Source organism: Kogia breviceps, chromosome 15 (assembly GCF_026419965.1).
Source record: "Kogia breviceps isolate mKogBre1 chromosome 15, mKogBre1 haplotype 1, whole genome shotgun sequence".
Classification (NCBI taxonomy): Eukaryota; Metazoa; Chordata; class Mammalia; order Artiodactyla; family Physeteridae; genus Kogia; species Kogia breviceps.
The window spans coordinates 50,112,627-50,136,762 of record NC_081324.1 but is presented as its reverse complement, the minus strand read 5'-3'; the positions used below and the strand labels follow the sequence as shown (position 1 = coordinate 50,136,762).

The 24,136-nt window shown below is 38.1% G+C and overlaps 1 protein-coding gene across 4 annotated transcripts in view; it reads right to left on the bottom strand.

Moving 5' to 3' along the window:
* OSBPL1A (oxysterol binding protein like 1A) overlaps positions 1 to 24,136 on the bottom strand; it is a 209,728-nt gene that overhangs the window by 139,897 nt on the left and 45,695 nt on the right. For 3 of the 4 annotated variants that reach the window (XR_010836893.1, XM_067015193.1, XM_059040921.2), the window contains exons 7-14: positions 22,935 to 23,020; positions 22,111 to 22,255; positions 11,394 to 11,455; positions 11,251 to 11,295; positions 10,333 to 10,406; positions 10,156 to 10,219; positions 4,419 to 4,517; positions 2,858 to 2,980 (exon numbers count right to left, since the gene is read on the bottom strand). Coding sequence is in view for 2 of the 4 variants with exons in the window: in XM_067015193.1 (XP_066871294.1) it covers positions 2,858 to 2,980; positions 4,419 to 4,517; positions 10,156 to 10,219; positions 10,333 to 10,406; positions 11,251 to 11,295; positions 11,394 to 11,455; positions 22,111 to 22,255; positions 22,935 to 23,020 (698 nt within the window). In the remaining 2 variants the exon portion in view is untranslated. Of the gene's footprint in view, positions 1 to 2,857; positions 2,981 to 4,418; positions 4,518 to 10,155; positions 10,220 to 10,332; positions 10,407 to 11,250; positions 11,296 to 11,393; positions 11,456 to 22,110; positions 22,256 to 22,934; positions 23,021 to 24,136 lie in introns of those variants that run through there. The other variant, XM_067015194.1, reaches the window with a different exon arrangement.

The following is a 24,136-nucleotide window of genomic DNA, read 5'->3' as shown; positions in this document are numbered from 1 at the left end:
TGTAAATGTATCTAGTAGCTATCGTATTGGACAGTGACGTTCTGTACCAATACTTGCTTAAATTTCTCTTCCAATTTTGATTTCTGAAATATTTTCAAGTTGCCATTAAGGCAACAACTGTAAGGCCAGCATTTCTATGATTTGTCTTACACTTTTCTCCCTGTAGGCCTAACCTCAAGGCAGTCACAGACTGAAGGCTAAGAGAAAATGTTTTAAGTTTTTGGAGACCCTCATTTAGGTGGAGGTAAAGTGGGACCAAGAGCATCATATAACATGGTCATTTTTTCAGTGTGGACATTCCCCCAATTTCTTATAGATCTACTTACTCGTCCAAAAGCATGTTGAGGAAATGAGGTTAATTTTATGTTAATTCAGGAAGTTTCAGAACATTCCAGTCCTAGAGCTCCTCATTTCCTTTAGAAAGTCTATAGACATCTAGAATAGGTCTATTTCACAAATTGGTCTGAGTATTTCCTTGCAACCAAAGAACCCAGGGATTGAGGGCATTTTGGAGCCAGTCTACCACAAGCTACACATCAACATACATCAAAGTTCATTTCAGATTTTCCCATTTTTGACCAACCTCCACAAACTGAGACAGAGTCAGAATTCCCAGAATTAGCATTCAAATTCTGTTGGACAAAGATAAGTGTATAACCTGCAAAACCTCAAGTACTTAACACTGGCTGAAACTCTCACTGACTTCAGGTGCTATAAAATCTAGAAGGCAAAAACCTCAGGGCTTTAAAGTTAACACAATATTCAAATAAAGAATAAAATAAAAGGCACAGTTGTGGCTGATAACCCTAAAATTTGAAAATTAAGCTAAAGAAGAAACATTTCTTCAAGGAAATTTTTAATGATATGCAAGTTAGTATGCTTTTATTTTACCTGTAACTTCCATTAAATAGGTCTTAAAATTACCATAATCCTGGGAAAGAAATTGCTGTGCTTTGTAAGCCCTTCCAGGTTTTATCATTTACCTTATATTGAGGGTGGATAAATAGGGAAGGATTTCTTTTCACTTAGGGAACCTGACCAGAAGTTAAAATATTTAGCACAGCTTTATTTTCTACTTGTTTAACATGATTTTGGCCAGAGATAAATTTAAACCTTCTTTATTTACCTGAACAATTTTAATGTTATTTAGATGCTCTGGAAGAGGTTACTTTTGCAAAGTTCACTGATCTGAAAATTATGTTTACGGCTGTCACCATAAACATATTCGGCCTTAAAATAGAAGAAGTGCGGCTTCCCTGGTGGCGCAGTGGTTGAGAGTCCGCCTGCCGATGCAGGGGACACGGGTTCGTGGCCCGGCCCGGGAAGAACCCACATGCCACGGAGCGGCTGGGCCCGTGAGCCATGGCCGCTGGGCCTGCGCGTCCGGAGCCTGTGCTCCGCAACGGGAGAGGCCACAACGTTGAGAGGCCCGCGTACCAAAAAAAATAAAAAAATTAAAAAAAAAAATAGAAGAAGTGCTGGTAAAGCAACAGTCAACTACTGGGGAATGTCTTCAACAAAACATGGAAGGGCTCAAATTCTCTAACGTTCCATCATAAATTAAGATTAGGGATCAAAAGTGACAAAATCTCTTTCTTACTTTAAGGTTATAGGTCCCTAATAAAACTCCTTAGGTATTAGCAAACTTAAATTCACTAAAGTTGTTGATTTAGAAACATTCAAATCCTGCAATAAAGTCATTTCATTAAGAAAAAGATTACCAAATATAAAATAGATAGCTAGTGGGAAGCAGCCGCACAGCACCGAGATCAGCTCGGTGCTCTGTGTCCACCTAGAGGGGTGGGAGGGAGACGCAAAAGGGAGGGGATATGGGGATATATGTATATGTATAGCTGATTCCCTTTGTAATACAGCAGAAACATACCACTGTAAAGCAATTATACTCCAATAAAGATGTTAAAAAAAAGATTAAATTTAGTAGGCAAATTCATACGCTTTGACATAATTATTCAGATTGAAACACATCAACCTTTCGTAGTTCTAATTCTTCCAAACCCGTTCATTTAAAAGGTATAGCCAGGGGCTTCCCTGGTGGCGCAGTGGTTGAGAATCCGCCTGCCGATGCAGGGGACACGGGTTCGTGCCCCGGTCCGGGAAGATCCCACATCGTGCCCCGGTCCGGGAAGATCCCACATGCCGCGGAGCAGCTAGGCCGGTGAGCCATGGCCGCTGAGCCTGTGCATCCGGAGCCTGTGCTCCGCAACGAGAGAGGCCACAACAGTGAGAGGCCCGCGTACCGCAAAAAAAAAAAAAAAAAAAGGTATAGCCAGAAAACTGATGCCAAGAAAAAAATACCTATTTCACTTCAATTACTTATGTTGGTATTTCTCTATGGATGAGGCATTGATGTCACTTCAGATGAGGGCCTCTCCATTCATTACTGATGCTTTCTTTACCTTACCTCTAATCAATGAAGTTACAGATTACAGGTGCTTTTAAATGAAACTACAGATCAGGAAAGGTATCACTATGGTTGCATTATTTAAAGTCTGAAATATACAGTGAAGTCATAAAGGGCAGTAAGGCAAGCAATGCATGTCCCCCCTACTGGCGGCAGCTTTCAAAGACAATGACAATCTGATTACAACATAAAAATCTTAACCAAAAAAGATATACATAGGCACATGCCTATCTTTAGAACCTATTTACCGAGATATCTGATAGCTATTACTGTAACAGAGACAGTGTAAGTAGCAAGAGAATATTACTGGAAAAGTAATACTACTTCCACTGCTGTGAGAAATCTTAATTTCAAAACCTCATATTTTAAAAAAACAATTATTGGTAAAACCTAAGTTGATAGAGTTAGGTATACAGGTCAGGTTTTCCTATTTACCTCTAAAGATTCCTTCAAGTCTACAGCAGAAACTGCATCTTCCTCTTCATCATCAGTCAACTGGTCCTGGGAACAGTAGTGAGTGCTGTAAGCAGAGTGCTCTTCTATTGCTTCCAGCCAGTCCTGAAATAATACAAGGATTTAAATAAAATAAAACACACTTTTACTCAAAACAGATATTATGACAACAATCTGGGAAGAATAAAATGTACATGGAGAAAAAAAAATATTACGGCCTCAAAAAAACAAAACAAAAAATTCCCAACAACAAAATAATGATGCAGGTCTCTTGTCCATGACATGTCTGGATAAAAAATTTTCCCAATACTTCAAAAATACCATCTATAAATTTATATATTTCATATTAATACTGAAACATTATAAAAACTAAACAATGGGTGGAGAATCTTGCACTTAGAATTATAGGTCCTCAACACTATTGAATAAGTTACTGTGTAAGATGCATCCAGAAACAATTTACCAACTTGCCATAAGCACAAGACACTCAGACCATTTTAAGAGAGCCAAAAATTACTCTGATGCTTTAACTTTTACTATGTTTTTAAAAAATTAGTGGGACTTCCCTGGTGGTCCACTGCATAAGACTCCGCACTCCCAATGCAGGGAGCACAGGTTGGATCCTGGGTCAGGGAACTAGATCCCGCATGCATGCCACAACTAAGAAGTCTGCGTGCCACATCTAAAGATCCCACATGCCGCGACAAAGACCTGGTGCAGCCAAAATAAATAGATAAATAAATAAACAATAAATATTTTAAAAAATGAGTGATTTCACAAAAAGATGGAATGTTTGCCCTAAAAATATCTATCTTACTTCTACTTCATTTCTTGCAGCATTTTTCAGGGTCAAATCTTACCCTTTTATGAAATTTTGGGACAGTCACGTTTTGTACTGTTTAGGGTTCTCTGCAAGGCCAAAGTTAACCACTCTGGAAAACAGATCCTTTTAACCCCTTACATAATTTACAAAAAAAACAACATAAGTCTATGAATACTGCTTTGATCCAAAGGGATATGGAGTCTCCATTAAATAACTACACAATGAATTTCTGTCACATCAATTCCAATTTCTTGCTTGCTGCTACTGTTCAGTCTACCACAAAGAAAGGTTGAGTCTACATTGTAATAAATTACAGTGCAATTACACTGTAATAAATCAGAACACCTGGGCTGGAGCCAGGTTCTGTTACTTGCAAGCTGCATGAGCTTGAGAGGTCACTTCAATCTTAGTCTTCAGTTTTCCTCATTTATAAATTCAGGGGTAGACTAAATAATCATTTAGGCTTTTTTCCAAAACGAGTAAGGGCCTTTTACATTCACAGAAGTAAAATGTTTTTAAAAAAAGAAGAACAGAAAATACCTGCAGGTACATGTTGATAAGGAATTAATTCCTAAGCCAAATTTCAAAAGTTTCATATAATCACTCCCATTAAAAAGGTACAATCAACAAGATGTTAGATGTTAATATTGAGCCTACCTTATACTCTTTATGTTCTTAAATGTTAAGTTTTATGAAAGATAAACGAATCCATAAAATTACCTCTCTTGTCTGCTGAAGGCTATTCTTAGGAACCCTGAAGCCATGAACAGTGTCATCGAAGCATTTAATAAAGAAGAGGCAGCTATCAGTGGGTTTTACCTTGGATATAAAGAAGTCAGTAAGACAACATCATTCATGCCCATAAAACAAAACCGTAAAATCATCTATACATAAAATTAACAATATTAACACAACAATAATACCCGACTGAACATTTAAAATACTGAGAAAAATTGATACATTGGGAGTATCAAATGCACTGTAGCTTATCTACATCAAATCTGGCTTTCATATTCTTAGTTAATCAAAGTAAATACTAATAAATAGTCCACTAGGTATGTAGTTTTCCTTTTATCCTATTAAATATAACATAGCATGCGCTTGGGCTATAAAGTCCTTTAAATACAAGAACTCCAATTTCTTATTCATGCCACTCTTCTGAAACTTTTGTTTGAGCTGAGCATAGAAAATGTTTGAACTGAGCGTAAAAGCATGAGGAGTAGAAAAGGAAGAGCTGGAGTGTGAACAAGAGCTGGCCGACTCAATTGGGAGAGCAAGTTGCCTTGGAGGAAAGGAAACGAGTTTTGCGAGCAAGCTCCCATCCCCAAGATTGTTCACCTGGAACTAGTACAGTCCCCGAGGGTGACACAACAGCATCAAGGGCATACCTGGACAACAGTCTGTCTTTGGAAATTAAAAAAGCAGAGCTGGGCAGCCATAAATACTAAAGAGAATAGGGGAGTCGGCCAATGGAAAGAGACAGAGATGAGAATCCCTAACTCTGTCTTTTCACATCTCTTACTGATGCACAAAATCGATTCCAAGCAGTCACTGAAATACAGACCAGAGCTGCCATCCAAGAAACAGAGTTTACAATCCAAACCCAGCCAAGAATGATCTAAAACAACAGAAATAACATTTAATGGAGAAAAATAAAGAATCCAGGATCTCCAGAACTTAACATTAAGGATATAATCCAAAATTACTTGACATATGAAGTAAAAAAGTGGACCACATTCTCAAAAGAAATCTAATTAAAAGGCAAAAAATGTCAGAATGGTTAATAGGGACCCAAATATATACTACAAGAGACAGAAAATAAATATAAAGATACAGCTAGGTTGAAAGTAACTAGATAGAAAAAGAGATACTATGCAAACAGTAACCATAAGAAAGCCTGAGTGGTTATATTAATATCAAGCAAAATAGATTTCAAAACAAAATGCATTATTACAGGAGATAAAGAGGACCACGACATAATGCTAAAAGGGTAAATAAATCAGGAAGACAACAATCATAAATATGTATGTGATCAGTAACAGAGTGAGAAATAATTCTACAAGTATAGTTGGAGATTTAAACACCCTTCTCTCAGCAACTGATACAATTAGAAAAAAAAGAAGGCAGCAAAGACACAGAAGATCTGAACAACACTATCAACCATCATGACTAAATGTTTATAGGACATGACCCTCAACAATAGCAAAATACACATTATTTTCCAGTGCATTCTCTAGGATAATCCATGTGTAGAATCATCAAGCAAGTCTCAATAAATTTGACAAGATGGAAATCATATCGAAAATGTTCAATGGCCACAAATGGAATTACATTATAAATCAAAAACACAGTAATTAGGAAAACTCCAATTATTTGGATATTTTAAAAACACACTTCTAAACATTCACTGGTTCAAAGAAGAAATCATAATAGGAATTAGAAGATATTTTGAACTGGATGATAATTTGAATAATCTAAGCTTCAACCTTAAGAAACTATAAAAGAGCAAAGCAAGCCCAACACATGGAGAAATTATTTAAAATGAATTTAAAAATCAATGAAATAGCAAAAATAAGGGAAATATTTCAATGAAATCAAGAGCTGGTTCTTCGAAAGGATCAATAAAACTGATAAAGTGCTAGACAGACTGATCTAGGAAAAAAAGGAAAACACAAATTACCAATATAAAAAGTAAAAGAGCATATAACACTACCTATCACACAGACATTAAAAACATAATACAGGAATATTACTAACCCTAAGTTTTATAACCCAGAAGAAAATGGACAAATTTCTTGAAAGGCAAAAATTACAAACACCAACCCAAAAAGAAACAGAAAATGTGAATAGCCCTAAAGCAACTGAAGAAATTAAATTTGTAACTACAATCCTCCCCCACCCCCACACTAAAACCTCCTGGCCCATGTGACTTCACAGGTGAATTCTATCAAGCATTTAAGGAAGCAGTAACCTAATCCTATGCAAACTCTTCTAGAAAACTGAAAAGGAACATTTTCCAATTCATTATATGAATGCAGACAAAATAACACAGGAGAAATATAAACCAATAACCAGCATGAACAAAAAAGCAAAAATTCTTAACAAAATATTAACAAACAATATATTAAAATGGTAATTTATCATAACCAACTGGGATTTGTCCCAGCAATATAAGATTGACTTTATTAACACCCTAAAGTCTATCAATACAACTAATCATATTAACAGAATGAGTAAAGCCATATGATCATTTCAATAACATGCAAAATAGCATTTAATAAAATTCAACAGATTTTCATAGTGAGGGATCTCAGTAAACTAGGAAAGGCAAAGAACTTACTCAACCAGATTAAGGGCTTCATATGTTCAAGCCCTAATCCCCAATGAAACTACATTTGGAGACAGGACTTTTATAAGAGGTAATTAAGGTAAAATGAGATCATATGGGTGGAACTCTAATCCAGTATGACTGCTGTCCTTACAAGGAGGGGAAAAGAAAGCAGGGATGCCTGCACACAGAGAAAAAGTCATGTGAGGACAAAGCAAGAAGGCCACCACCTGCAAGCCAAGGAGAAAGGCCTCAGGAGAAACTGATGCCTTGGTGTCAGAGCTAAAACTATAAAACTCTTATAAGAAAACTTGGGAAGAAAGCTTCATGGCACTGGACTTGGCAGTGGTTTCCTGGATGTGATACCAACAGTGCAAGTGACAAAAGAAAAAACATAAACTGGACTATATTAAAAATAAAAACTTCTATGCATCAATGGACATTATCAGCAGAGTGAATAGACAACCCATGAAACTGGAGACAATATGTAAAAATCATGTATCTGATAAGGGGTTAATATCCAGAATATACAAAGAACTCCTACAACTCAACACCAACAAGAAAAAAAAAAACTGATTAAAAAATGGGCAAGAGATTTAAACAGACATTTCTCCAAAAACAACATACAAATGGTCAATAAGTACATGGAAAAATGGTCAACATCACTAGTCATCAGGGAAACAGAAATCAAACTACAATTAGATAGTACCTCATACCTATTACAATGGCAAACAAACAAACAAAACCCACAGGAAAAAAAAGTGTTGTGGTGAGGATGTGGAGAAATTAGAGCACTACTGGTTTGAATGTAAAATGGTGCATATGTTATGGAAAACTATGGAAGTTCCTTAAAAAATTAAAAATAGAACTACCATATGACCCACCAATTCCACATCTAGGTATATATATCCAGAAGAAGTGAAAGCAGGATCTTGGTGAGACATTTTCACTCCCATGTTCATAGCAGCATTATTCACAGTAACCAAAATGTGGAAGCAACTCAAAACATCCATTGATAGAGGAATGGATAAAGAAAATGTGGTCTATGCATAACAATGGAATATTATTCAGCCTTAAAAAAAGAAATCCTGTCACATGTTACAACATGGATGAACCTTGAGGACATTATGCTAAGTGAAATAAGCCAGACAAATACTGTATAATTCCACTCATGTGAGGTATCTAAAGTAGTCAAAAGCATGGAAACAGAAAGTAGAATGGTGGTTGCCAGGGGGTGGGGTACTGGAAATAGAGAGGCGCTATTCAATGGGTATCAAGTTTCAGTTCTGCAAGATGAAAAAGTTCTAGAGACCTACGGTACAACACGTGAATAGAATTAACGCTACTGAATTTTAAAATGGTTAAGATGGTAAGTTGTAAGTTATGTGTATTTTACCACAATTAAACAAAATTTATAGGTGTAAACACCTGTATTAGAAAAGAAAAAAAGTTTCAAATCAATAACCTAAGCTTCTACCTTAAGAGTCTAGAAAGTGAACAAAGCCTGCTTCATAGTAGTCACTGAAAGTCTGTCACCCTGTATCAATATGGATTCATAAATGTAGCCTCTTAAGTAGACACTTACACAAGAAGCAAAAGTTACAAAACAAGGTGAAGCATAACACAGCAGAAGCTATCAATTCTAAAAAAGCTAAAAACCGGAAAATTTTTAAAGGGTGAGGGAGCAACTTGTTTAATTTTTTGTTTTAAGATAGACAAACCTTAGTGTTAAATAAATGAATCAAAAGCTGGAACAGAAGAGAATGGCCGGGACTGCATTAACAGAAGAAACGAGAGGATGAGACGGCTAAGACTAGAGAGCGGTCCCCTGGCCCTCTGGTCTAATGCAAAGGGAGGAAGGGGAGTGAGGACACTAAGGGACCAGCATGTGTACGGAGGCCTGAGTGCAGGGGCAGGTGACTGAGCCTGTGATGGCCCAAGGGCGACGCTGCTGGTCCTCCGGGAGTTCACACGGAAAAGCAGGGGCTGTGTTCTAAAGAGCGGGTGCACCGCCGTGGCATGTTGACAACCCTAAAGAACTTGAAGCAGCAAGCAAAAAAGTATGTCTAGGGCTTCCCTGGTGGCGCAGTGGTTGAGAATCCGCCTGCCGATGCAAGAGACACGGGTTCGTGCCCTGGTCCGGGAAGATCCCACATGCCGCGGAGCAACTAAGCCCGTGAGCCATGGCCGCTAGGCCTGCGTGTCCGGAGCCTGTGCTCCGCAATGGGAGAGGCCACAACAGTGAGAGGCCCGCGTACCGCAAAAAAAAAAAAAAAAAAAAAAAGTATGTCTAGACTCCAGTCTTATCCTAATCTCAAAGGAGGAAAAATTCTTTCTCCTGACTGGTAAAAGCAAAACAGCCAGAAGTGAATATGGAAAACCTAAAAATCCCAATTTTGATATAGGCTTTAAATTTTACCACCAGAAAAATTTCCATTTTCCAGATTTACCCACGTACAAATACACAAACACCTACACATATATATGTAGATATGTATATGCATGCATTATGTGTGAATATATACACATACATACATATATACATACACATACAAAATGGTAAAAGTTCTGTATAAATGTTTCTGGATCATGCATCTCTTATTCCACAATACGTAGAGATTTTTTTTTTAACTTGATTACATTTTTTAAATGGAATTCCACAACTTTACTTGTTCTCAAATAAAAACATATACAGTCGTCCCTCAGTATCTGTGGGGGGATTGGTTCCAGGACACCTGAAGGATACCAAAATCCACGGAAGCACAAGGTCCTTATATAAAATGGCATAGTATTTGCATACAACCTATGCACATCCTCCTGCTTACTTTAAATCATCTCTAGATTACTTATAATACCTAATACAATGTAAATGCTATGTAAATAGTTGTTGGTGCACGGCAAATTCAAATTTTGCTTTTTGGAACTTTCTGGAATTCCTTTTCCTATATAGTTTTGATCCACAGTTGGTTGAATTAGCAGATGCAGAACTCGCCGACACGGAGGGCCAACTCAACTGCACAAGTGCCTTCTACCCCAAGATTTTACAAGGCAGCTTATACCAATGATTTAGAGCAATCACTTGCAGGACTGATTTCACAGTTTAAGCAAAAGATGCATGTGTCATCCTACCGTGCATACTGCTTGAGTTAGGTGTTTGCATCCCTGGCGATAAATATTATGGACTGCATCGGGCCTTCAAAATAAATATAAATTATCAAGGCAAAAGGAAAAGAGATTAGTGAAAACTTTTAATCATTCAAAATTTAGATGCTGAAATTCAACAAGTATTAGGATCATAATACTTACTGTTTCCTATACCATGAGAGGACTCCATGTTCTAACACTACCCAGAATAATCTCCAGCCAAAAAATCTTGAACTCTAAGGGAAAAATAACAAAGATTTTTCCAAGTTGATACATCTAGACTCAAATACTTGACTGATAAAAAGTAATTAAGTTATGACAGTTCTATCTGAGCCTTTCATCCGGACAGTACCACCGCACACTCAAAAATGAACAAACGTGAACTGAGAAACTGGGTGCAGAAATGAAAACGTACTATTACAGGGTGACAGGAACAGAAGAAATGCCATATTGGTAAGATCAACGATGAACACAGTTTATAGTTCTGACACTACTGCGCAAGGATATTTATAGGAAATGTATCAGTTGTGGGCTTAGACAATTTCCTCAAAGGCCTGAATGAGTTTCTAAAAAAAGAGAATTACCCTAAATTTTATACAATATAAACATACATGTACATAATATATAGAAGAAGCAGTTACAAATGCAGAAGAAACTATATGCTCCAAAATAGTTAATTCTAGAAAACAACTAAACTCCAAAAAGCAAAGAAATTTTTAGAACCAGAAAGATTTTATATGTGTGCTCTGTGACAAATCAAATATTAAATTCCTCCTGAGTCCTCCATGGATCAATGTTCGTAACAAAGGTGATACTGTAACCCTATGCTTAAGTAAGAAAAAAAAAAAATTCCTCCACTTTTCTCTATACAAACTTGGTCATCTAAAAGTGTTAGACCAGCAGTTAATTGCTACAATCACTGGATGCCTAATAAAGTCCAGCAGTATAAAAATGGTTTACATGATAAGATTGAATAATTATTAAATCACATATACTTCAGAAAATAATGAAGAGTTTTGACAAGAGAGCACCTGAGAATCTTTTTTCCAGTTTTATAATTAAAAAAACATCCCAACCTACCTTCCAGAGAGGGCCTTCGTATCGTTTCAGTGCTTTGTAGATGACCTATCGGAAAAACATGTTTTCATTAAAAATGCATCTATGTATTTCAAGAATTCAAAATTTTTTTCTACATTATATAAATGTAATCCATTACCACATACCTTATTACCAACAAGAACGTGTTTCATTTCAGCACTCTGGGCAAGATCAAGAGGTTTCTGATCTGTGTAAAATACAAGGAAAAAAGCCATCAGGAGCTTAATTCTACTATAAAATTGATGCTTGAATTGTAGCACATAATATTCTTTAATTATTCCATCAACTACACCCCAAATCACCGACCTGAAGCTGACATCTCAATTCTTTACAGCATCCTTTTCAGTAACTATTAAGCCAGCAAACCAAACTAAACTTTGAACACTCTGTACAGGTTTTGTGATCTTTCAAGCTTTCTTGCCTTAAGTCACTGTATCAGTTTCCTATGGCTGTTGTAACAAATTACAACATACTTAACTGGTTTAAAACAATACAAATTATTCTCTTACAGTTCGGGAGGTCAGAAATCTACAGTCAGTTTCACTGGGCTAATAATCAAGGTGTTGACAGGGCTGCCTTCCTCTGGAGGGTCTTGAGGAGAACCTGTTCCCTTGCCTTTTCCACAGGTCCCCTACATCCCCTTGATTCGTGGTCCCTCCCTCCGTCTTCAAAGTGCATCATTCCAACCTCTGCTTCCATGCTTACATTTTTCTCCCTCAATATTCTGATCATCCTGCCTCCTCCCCCAAAAGGAAGGACCCTTGTGATTACACCGGGGCCACCTAGAGAATTCAAGATTATCTCGGTATCTCACTAATCACATCATTGGGGGAGTATTATTCAGCCACCACAGCTACTCTTAAACTACCTCACTGGAGGACAGGTAGCAGAGACAACTCAGAGTAACGGTGTGATGGTCCACAATTGAGGACAAAAGGAAAAAGTGGTAACTGAGAATGAAACCAGCAAGGTATCATGGTAACTTTCTCAAGCCTACACATGCAAGCACTCCATGTTTTCCCAAACAACAAAAACGCAATTCGTTTGTAAGTTATTTACCGAGTTCTGAAGTGAGCAGGACACTATATGAAGGATGCAAACTAAAAAAATAATTGTCTCATAACCTCAAAGAGCTTCTAATTACTAGAGAAACAAAAGCTACACATAAAAATTTAAAACAAAAGACCCAGCCCTTTCATGATAACATATCAAACTGGAACTCTGGAACTCTATTTATGCAGTAAGGTGATAACATTCTATCAAATAACCTTTTTATAAATACCAAACACCTGGTACGTGTTGGACAATTTCTTGTAAAACTATCTCCTAATGAGAGTCTATTATGTGCCAATTAATATTTTAGGCACTGGGGATTCAGTAGTGAACATGACTGAAAAAATTGGGTGGGGGGAGGCGTAGAAAAAGAGAAAGACAGACAACAAAAAAAAAGGATATAGCAAATAAACCATGGTATGCCAACATTTTTAAGTGAATGTTCTGCAAGAATGACTGGGATACCACTTTAGATTGGAGACTGGGGGACTGATCGAGGAAAGCCTCTCTCTGAGGGAGGGATGTTTAAGCTGAAAGGAAGGATCCAGCCTTGTGAGAATACAGGGGAAGGGCATTGCAAGCAGAGGGAACAGCTGATGCAAAGGCCCTGAGGTAGCAACAATTAGGTAGGCAAGAGAGAAAGGCAAAGGAAGAAAGAAGCCACATCATACAAGGCCTCTGTGGGTCAGACCTTTGTGAACCAGTACAAGGAGTTTGGGTTTTATTCTAAACATGATGGAAAGCCACTGAAAGGTTTTAGGTAAAAGAGTAGCATGATCTGACTTACGCTTCAAACTCTGTCAAAGTGTTAAAAAAACTTAATCAGAACATCTGGGGAAATGTGAACTTTGGCTGTTTGATGATTTTGAGAAATTATAAAATTATTAATAGGATAATGCCATTGTGGCTATTTCTTTAAATAGCTCTACTGAGAGAGAATTCACACACCATACAATTTACTCATGTTAAGTGTACAATTCAGTGGTTTTTAGAATATTCACAGAGTTGTGCAACTATCACATGGTTATGGTGTTTTTTTTTTTAAAGGAGAACTTATACGAATGTACTTAAATATTTATAGCCAAAATAAGATGACATCGGGGGAGTGGCCATTATTGACAATTCCTGAAAGAAGGTGAAGAGTACATCAATTATACTATTCTATTTTTTAAGCTTCGATAATTTCAGTAATAAAAAGTAAAAAAAAAAAAAATCACTGCAGCTACTGTATGGAAAAACCCTGTAAATGTGGGCAAGAGACAAGAAGGGATACAAGTTATAAAGCAATAGCAAAGGTCCAGGTGAAATACACTGGTGATATACAAATAGCTCATGCAGCTCAATATCAAAAAACAAACAACCCAGTCAAAAAATGGGAAGACCTAAATAGACATTTCTCCAAAGAAGACATACAAATGGCCAAGAGGCACATGAAAAGATACTCAACAACACTAATTACTAGAGAAAAAGATGCTCAACATCACTAATTACTAGAGAAATACAAATCAAAACTACAATGAGGTATTATCTCACACCGGTCAGACAGCCATCACCAAATAATCTACAAACAATAAATGCTGGAGAGGGTGTGGAGAAAAGGAAACCCTCCTACATTGGTGGGAATGTAACTTGGTAGAGCCACTATGGAGAACAGTACGGAGGTTCCTTAAAAAACTAAAAAGACTACCATAAATTGTTTTTTTAAAAAAAACCTTTGTCTATCTCCTCCCACCATAACACAAGTATGGGGACAGCCAGATTTTGTTTGCTGTTGGGTCGCCAGTACCTGCGACAGTTCCTGTCACACAGCAGAGGCTCAGTATTTGCTGAATGAATGTGATACAGATATACTAGGAAAAAACAGAATCGAGTATTTACCAAGGCTCTACCTAAGCTTAGAAGTGTTAGAAGAAATCAAAGAAGAGGATCAACAAGTTTGACTAAAAATTTAAAACAGAACTTCCCTGGTGGTGCAGTGGTTAAGAATCTGCCTGCCAATGCAGGGGACACGGGTTCGATCCCTGGTCCAGGAAGATCCCACATGCTGTAGAGCAACTAGGCCCAGGCACCACAACTACTGAGCCCGAGTGCCACAACTACTGAAGCTCGTGCACCTAGAGCCCATGCTCTGCAACAAGAAAAGCCACTGCAATGAGAAGCCCGTGCACCACAACGAAGAGCAGACCCCGCTTACCAGAACTAGAGAAAGCCCATGCGCAGCAAGGAAGACTCAACGCAGCCAAAATTAAATAAATTTATATTAAAAAAATTTAAAACATCCTTGTTTAAAAAGACTAGGAAAATTCAGTCACAAAAAAATATAGAAATTATTATTGTCCTTATCACTGAAGGTCTGTGGGTGTGGAGTGGATTATATTACATCCACATGAAATACTATGCAGAAGGTGAGCCATGAAGACTATGCTTCCTGTAACGATATAGAAAACTGTTGACGTTTAATAAAGAGCAGGATTTTAATATGTCAACTCTATTTACAAGCCATAAACTAAAAGGAAGGGCAGATACTTTCTTAGGTGTTTGCCGGCCCATACTCCTTCACCATTCTCTGAGCATCCTCTGCCCTTTTCACACCCCCCAGGGGAAGGCCCTAGAAGCCATGTTTGTACGGCACATGGATCTTTATTGAGGCATGCAGGATCTTTCATTGTGATGCATGGGCTTCTCTCTAGTCGTGGCATGCAGGTTTTCTCTTCTCTAGCTGTGGTGCACATGTTCCAGGGTGCGTGGGCTCTGTAGTTGTGGCACGCGGGTTCCAGGGCGCATGGGCTCTGTAGTTTGCAGCACGTGGGCTCTCTAGTTGAGGCGCATGAGCTCAGTAGTTGTGGCACATGGGCTTAGTTTCCCCACGGCACATGGGATCTTAGTTCCCTGACCAGGGGTCAAACCCGAGTCCCCTCCATTGTAAGGCGGATTCTTTACCACTGGACCACCAGGGAAGTCCCTGCTCACACTCTTGAGTTGGTATCTATTATTTAAAACTTTAAAAAATCTAGTCCACAACAGAACAACAACTAAAAACTAAATCTTTGGATGTTTGGGTATAGGTGATTGTATTTTTTTGGTGCCTTCATTTTCCTCATTTTGGCCATAAAAAAAAAAAAGCATTTGTTTTGCAATTTTAAAAAATGCTCTAAAATAGGTATGAAAATATATTCAAAGGGTATATAATATGCCAAAGTACCAGAGATTGTATTGGAGTAATTCCTGGTTTTTTCTGTATTTTTAAAACTTCCTAAAATGCAGATACTATACTCTTATGATTTAAAAAATTACACTTTTTCAGAAAGCACCATCTTGACTTTTATCAAGAACACTATAACATCTTCAACAGGAATGTTGAACCTTCCAGATATCTGTACTCACCTTCCATTACTTTTAGAAGTTTACCTCTCAATATTAAATCATTCTGTAAACTGCTACTAACTTTCAAAGGTAATCATGATTCTTTTTTACTATTTTAAATAGAGCTGAAATAAACATCATAGTACATACTCCTTGCATTTATGTGATTGCATTTTTTTCATGTAAAGGAATTTTAATTTAGGTTTTATACCTCCATGTAGAGCCTTTAGTCATGTGTTTTTTGCCATATGTATATCTTTGAAGAAGTGCCTGAACCTTTTTAGAATTGGGTTGTTTATCTTCCTATTAGAGTTATAAGTGTTCTGTATATATCCTAGATACAGGTGCACTCTTGTACATGTTTTGTCAATATTTCCTCCCATAAAATAGCTTGCATTTTCATAACAGTGCTTATTGAAGAGAAAAACTTTCTAATTTTGACAAAGTCCAATTTATCAATATTTTATCACTCATGCTTTGTGTCATATTTAAGAAATCTTTGCCAAACCCAAGGTAACTAAGATTTTCTCCTGTATTTTCTTCTAGAGTTTTATGGTTTTAACTCTTATGTTCATTCCTGTGACCCATCTAGATCTAATTTTTACACATGTTCCTTGTTTTGAATATAGCAATCCAACTTTTTCAGTGTCATCTGTTGACAATTTTATCCTTTCCTCACTGATTGCCTTGACACCTTTGACAAAAATCAATTGTGTGTAAATATATTTATATATTTCTGGACTCTCTCCTGTTCCATAGACCTATATATATCTATCCTTACCACAGTGACTAGGCTAAGGAATACCTAGATAGTAAACAATAGTAAAACATTTCTGGGTGTGTCTGTGAGGGTGTTTCTGGGTGATATTAGCATTTGAATCAGCAGACCGAGTAAAGATCTGACCTCACCAATGTAGGTAGCTGAGGACCTGAATAGAACAAAAAGGCAGAGAAAGGACAAATTCTCTCTCTTCTTGAGCTGGGAAATCCATCTCTTTCTGCCCTTGAACATTGGATCTCCTAGTTCTCTGGCCTCTGGCTGCCCCCCTCCCCAGGGCTCAGGCCTTTGGATTCAGACTGAATTATACCATCGGGCCTTCTTCGTCTTGGTCTCCTGGTCTCTCCCCCTTAATTGGTCAGGCTCTCCTCTCTGTCTGTCTGTGTCTCTCTCCCTCTCTCTCTCCCTCTCTCCCTCTCTCCCCGCCCCCCCCCCCGGCTATATATATATGATTGGTTCTGTTTCTCTAGTGAACCCTGACTGTAACTACAAGGTAGCCTAAGTCCTCCAACTTTGTTCTTTTCCAAAGTTGTTTTGGGTATACTAGGTCTTTTCCATTTCCTTATAAAATTTGTAATCAATTTGTCATTACAAATAAGGCCTGCTGGAACTTTGACTGGGATTGCACTGAATTGCTACATCTACTTGGAGAAAACTGACAACAATGTCAAGTCTTCTGATCCCTGAAAATAGTACCCTTCCCGATATAGATATTCTTAAATTTCTCTCACCAATGTTCAATGTGTACAAGTCTTACACATCTTTTATCAAGTTTATTCCCAAGTATTTCATGAAATTTTAATGCCATTATAAATAATATGCTTTTTCATTTTCTACTTCTGACTAGTGTACAGAAATATAATTGAGTTTTGTATGTTAAACTAGCTCACTAATTAGTTCTACCAGGTTGTAAATTTCTTAGAATTTTTTTACCTGGATGATCAGAAGAATAGGAATTTTTTTTCAGTCTGAATGTCTTCAATTTCTCTTTCTTGCTTTATTGCACTGGCTAGGTCTTCCAATACAATGTTAACAGGTGTGGAGAAAGGGAGGTAAATCAGGTCCCTGTTACTCCATTATGGTCAAAAGCAGAAGCCTCTCCTGATGTTTGAAGTTTGTATTGCACATATAGGTCTTTAAACTGCCTGGAATTTAGTATCCACTATGAAATGGGTATCTAAAATTACCTATTACTATATGGACAGCTAATTACTAGATTCTCTCCTCATCCACCTATCACGCCACTTTTGTCATCTACTAAGTTCCCATGTGTACATGTTTTAATTTCTAAACTGTCTGTTCACCTACCCTGAACCAATACCAATTCAAGATCTTGCTAAGTGATTTTATACATTCCATGACTTTAAGTAACTCAACAGTATATACTAATGATTCCCAAATTTGTATCTCCACCCAGATCTCTCCCCTAAACTCAAACTTCTACTTCCAACTCTATCATTTGGATTGTATAATAGTATTTCAAATTCTTAATGTCTTAAAAACCAAGCCCCTAATTCTCAGCAACTGCTAACCTGCCCCTCCTGCAGTCTTCTCCTTCTCACGAACTGGAAATTCCATTCTTTCAGTCCTCAGTTCAAACTCTGGAAAGTCATCCTTGACTTTCTTTCATACCTTACATCCAAGCCATCAGAAACTCCTAACCACTCTACCTTCAAAATATGTAAAAAAAAAAAAAAAAAAAAAAAATCCAACCACTTACTACCACTTTTATTGCCACTATCCTGATCCAAGCCAATACTACCTCTCACCCCCTGATTATCCCAACAGCCTCTCAACAGCTATCCTCCCTGCCCTCCTAGGGTCTAGTCTCCTCACGGCAACCAGAGGGATCATTTTTCATAACATAAGTCAGATCGCATCACTGCTCCATTCTAAACCCTCCTGCATCTTCCCATCTCTCAGAGTAAAAGCCAAAATTCCTACAATAACCTGAAAGGCCTTTCATGATCCAGTTCACACTGCCTCTCTAACCCCCTCCTCCGACCACTCTCCTTCTCTCACTCTGCTCTGGACATCCTGGCCTCCTTGCTTTTCCTGACACATCACGCACACTCTCACCTGTTTCCTCTGCCTAGAACCAAGCTTGTCTCCCAGATATTGACATGGCTTGCCCCTCACTTCAAGTTTTAATTGCCATCCTAACAGAGAAGCTTTTCCTGCCACCCTATACAAAGGAGGAGCCCTCTATACATGCAACACACTCCGGATCCCATTTCCCTGCCTTTTCCTCACTCAGAGCACTTATCACATCTGACATATTAAATACCTGCTTTTCTATTTGTATTTTATTGGCCTTACCTTATTAAGATATAGGCTCCATGAAAGCAGGAACTTGCCTGTTTTTTTTTTCTTCACTGTTCTAGGTCCCTAGTCCCTGGAGTAGTATCTGGCACATAAGCACTCAAATACTTGTTGAAGAAATGAATACTTTACTTACCAGAGATTCATAATTGGTCCTTTTATCCAGCAAGGGCAAACCCTCACTGCTTCTCTCCCCCTTTAAAATTCTCTGCCCTCGACTTTTCTATATAAATTTAGAATCAGCTAGTCAAGTTCTATGAAAATCTTCTGAGGATTCTGGCTGGGACTGCTTTGAATTATAAATTAATTTGAGGAGAACTGTTAGCTTTTCAATGTTGAGGTCTTTTCCACCAAAACCATGGAGGGTTCTCCATTTTTTAGGTCTTCTTTTACGTCCTTCAGCTGTGTTTATAATTGCCTCCATTAAAAAATACTAAAAATTGTTTCTCAAATATGTTCCTACTTTTTTTGCTATTCTCCAAAACATTACCTTTTTTAAAATTATATTTCTAACCATCACAATGAAATCAAGCTCTTCTACTGCTTTGGTCCTCCTTAACTTCAAGCATACTTAAATTCCCCGTGCCTAAAAAGTCTTCCACTTGGCCACGGAGCTATCCTCTGTTCTTACATATTGCAAAGAAGCAGGTAAGTAATGCTGCCTCAGCTTCCTCATTTCCTACTCAGTCCTTAGCCCCTAACCTAGCCCTCACTCAACTACCCAGTGAAAACTGCTCTTTCAGAAAGGACCACTGGACACTGCATCACTGAATTCCACAGCCTTTTCTCAGTGCTTATCTTCTTCAGTCTAAGATGCTAGTAACACCAATAACATCCTACCCCTTCAGCTCTGCATTTACTCTCTTCCTTTGGCTTCCATGGAACTGGCATTTCCCTCATGTCTCCTGAGTGCTTCCCCTTCTGCATCCCCCAATTTCTCTTCTAACTTGTTCCAGGAAGAACCTATGTCTACCTCAGGGATACAGGGAAAGCCTCTCTGGGGAAGTAGAGTTTGAGCTAATTCTTAAGGTGAGACTAGAATTTACCAGATGGACAAGAGGAAAAGGGCATTCCTGGCAGACAGAGCATAAGTAGAGTGAGGACAGCATGGTTAACTCGAGAGCCTCAAACAGCTCAGTACGTCTAGAGCCGCACTGTCCAATATGGTGGCCACCAACCACATGTGGCCATTCAGTACTTGAAATGCATCTAGTTCAAGCTGAGATGCGCTGTGAAGTGTAAAACGCACACCAGATTTCAAAGACTTGGTACCAAAAAAAGGAATGTAAAACGTCATTGATAATTTCTTTTTTCACCAATTACATGTTGACATGGTATTTTGGATATACTGCTTTAAGTAAAATACATTATTAAAATTAATTTCATGTTTCTTTTTACTTTTAATATGTGGGTCCCATTGTACCTCTATAGAACAGTGCCAGCCTAGGGCATAAGGGCCAAGTCAAAAGAAGAGAGGAAGAAGCGTGAGATTCTACAGTAAATTTTCTTTCTCCTTTCTACACCCATTGATGTTACTAAAGTTCAGGTCCTAATTACCTCTCACCTAAGACCATTTCAATGGCCCTACTGATCCCTCCCTACAGTCTTGGGCCTGTCACGACCCATCCTAGAGACTGTAACCATATTAGTCTTTTTAAAGCACCTCATCCCTCCACTGCTCAGAGTCTCCCTGACCTTGAAATTAAGGGGCAAAACAGTCTGGCATTTTGAGGCTCGCCACGACAGAAGCTAATCTGCAGTTACAGGATTCGCCAGTATTCCTCCCCTTCATACCCTTGGATGTGTCAAACTGGAGATGTAGCCTCAACTTGCCTTATATTTTTCCCCTTACTACCTTTGCTCATAATCCTCCCTCTGCCTACAACACCCTTTCCCAAAATTCAGCTTACCAATATCTTACTAGATAATAATAGTATTGTTTTATTTAAAAGGAAAAAAAACATATTGGGGGGGCCTTTCGTTAGAGATACAAACTGAAGTCTTTAGAGATGAATTTTTATTTTTTTTAATCTTGCTAGGACTCCAGGGTCTGTATAAAAGATGTATTCCTTCAGGAAGCTATTTCTAATCACCCCAAACCTTCAACAAACATGCAACTTGTAGAAGGCATCAAATGCTACACATTACTCTAGGTGCTGGGCAAACTAGACAGTAAAATGTTAGCCCTCCCCTTAGGAGCTCAGTCTCACGGGAGACAGCTACATAAGTCAACAACTGCCACAGAGAACAACTGAAGCTATGAAGAAGTAAACACAGGGTCCTATGGGACCACAGACAAGTCCTAATCCAGGCCAAGAGTCAGCAGAGGGAAGCACCCTAAAAAGGGATGCAGAAAAGCCCTAATGAGCTCTTCCTCCACTCATTACCCAGTACACCTTTTACAGCCTCTCTTATGGTTATCCAGTTCTATCTTTGATGCTTCGTGCATGTACAGTCTATCCTCATTATTTGTGAATTCCACATCTGCAAACTCGCCAATTGTTAAAATGTACTTTAATCTCAAAGTCAATACTCCTGGCAATTTTTTGGTCATCCACAGACACATCCAGATCGGTAAAAAACGTGAGTCTTCTGATGCACGTATTCCCGGAAATGGGAAAGCTGGTGCTCTGCCTTCTTGTCTCAGCTCTTGTACTGTGAACAAGTCGCCTCATCACAGTCTACCTAGTGCCACATTTTTCGCTTTTTGTTTCTGGTGATTTCACTGTTGCAACTGGCTCCCAAGCACAGGGCTGAAGTGCTGTCTAGTGCTCCTAAGTGCAAGAAGCCTGTGATGTGCCTTCTGAACAGAGTATGTGTTACACGAGCTTAGTCCAGGCTCTTGGCAGTGAGCTCAGTGTTAATAAGTCAATAACGTACACTGAATAAGGTGTTTTTAAACAGAAGCACGCATAAAACAAGGCTACGTGCTGATCAGGGGATGAAAATGCTGAGACCAAAGGTTCACAGGAACTTAACTCTGTATTTCCCTTATAAGCAACGGTTCAGTATCCACTAATTCAGAGGTCACAGCAATGTTACAGAACATAACTACCACAAATAACAAGCATCAACTGTACTTTTCTTTCCCTTGAGGGTGAAAATCAGATCTTAGGCATCATTAGTGCCTCATATGAAATAGGCATTATTAAACATTTAGGTCTTAACTGAGAGTAAATTAATAAATTTTTTCTTCTGTGTAAATGCCTTGACTTCAAAATTAAACAGGGACCACACAGTTTAACAAAGGCTGGGTACTGAAACAAAACGCTTCATTTCTTTACAGCTTCAAAATGACCAACAATGGCTTTCACCAACATGCTTACCATTTTTGTTCTTCAGATTAGGGTCTGCTCCACTTTTTAGAAGCTTTAAGGCACATTGTTTATGAGCCCGGTAAGCGGCACAATGCAAGGGTGTATTTCCTAACTGATCCGAACAGTTCACAGCAGGAGGATTCGGTCTGTTGAGCTAACAATTGAAGAAGTACAATGCAGATTACATACCAAAGACGGACTTTCTTCCATGAAACCCATGATGGTACAGTGTAACTGAAAATCCAGGTGGGCCCTCATGCTCCAGAGCCTGATGAGCAGCAGGGCTTCTTAGCACCTCAACTGTCAGTGGCTTCTTGCTCACAAAAATCAGCCAACCCACGTCACTCCCCATGCTGTCCTCAAGCTGCCACGGAATCTCAGGTCCCACGCTCCCCTGACAACAGACACCACACACTACACCAGGGCCCCCCCACTCACCCCTGGACACTGGGATTCCACTAAGATTCTTTCGCCCCTACCAGTCTTGCAATTCACACTTGTGCCAGCAAAATTACAAATTGCTCTACCATAGGCAGTCATTCAGAAGCGTTAAAACCATAAATGTTGAACATGTAAATGTTAAAGGTCTACTGAATTTGTTGTTCCCAGCTGACTCCTTTAAAAAGTTCTTTTTAAAGACTCCTTTGATTATGTGAAATGCTGATTTAAATGGGCCTCCTGCAGTAAAATTTGTAAATAAGGAACTATCCCAAATTCAGTAGCTACTTACTGTTCCATTTTTAAAAAAAATATCTTAATAAACTTCACACCTTTCTGGATAAAAAAAAATTCCCTGCAGAGTAAAGAAATAATACATTTGTTTTTGTTTTTACCAGAGCTGTGAGTTCTGCTGTTCTGCCTTCTCTTGCTGCTGCTAAAAGTAATTCTTCAAGCTTTCTTTGTTGAGTCCTTTCTACAGCTACAAAAGGAAAAGTACATATTATTCTACTTCTAGTCTGGATCCTATTAGCAAATTTATCACAAAGATATATAGAGAATAAAGTGATCATGATAAGAGAAGTCACAATATTTTGAATTGTAATTCAAATGCTGTTAGACTTTACTGTTATTCTCACTGCCTTTATTTCACACTACAGAGTTCAACTTCACTCAGGTTCAGATGAATTTCTATTTTCAATTCAGAGGTCCTTAAGTACATCACTCACTGTAACACCCAACACAAGTAATTATGAATTATGAATTATTTTTGCATGCTGAAATACTATTACATATGTGCCTTGAAAAGGTAGATAAGTGGGGAGAGGTGCTCATACTTTCCAGAACCTTAGAATACAAAAGGTAATAATAAGAAATAGTGTTAGTAGGAAGACATACAAACCATATAAATATATTCAGGTTTATATATACTTACATACTTCTACATAAGAATATTTTATTTCTTTAACAAATACTCTAGCACTTACTACATGCCAAATACCTTTCAAAACACTTAAACAATATTAACGCATTAAATCCTCATAACTACTCTTTGAAGTGTTACTACTTTCACAATTTTATAGATGAAGAAACTGAGGCAGCAAGAGGTTAAGGAACTTAACGTAAGCCACAAAGCCAGGATGTGGAGGAGCTGGGACTTGAACTTCGGCAGGTGGGTTCCAGAGTCCATGCTTTTACCATTATTCTGTGCTGCTCATACTTGCAGGGAATGAGAGCAGTCTGATTTAAGGGACTAGAATATGTAATAAGGTCTCATTTCTGCTATGTTTGAGTTCTGTTTTGGCTTACAGAAAAGAAACAATTTCATAGAAAGGCTTAATAATAATCCCCCTTAAAATATGTGTACAATGTCCTGTGCAAAGCCTGCAAAGGAGGAACTATAAAAGGTTTCCTAGGTCTCCCCGAGAAATAATGAACATTTATTAATAGTTAGTAATTACTATGTGCTAACAGTTGTTCGAGACACTACGCATGCCCTTGCATTTCAACTACAGGAAACACGTAGCTTGAATACTGGAATAGCTGGAACCAGTTTAACTTTGTCTTAAGAACGGACTAACATTACTAATTAATATAC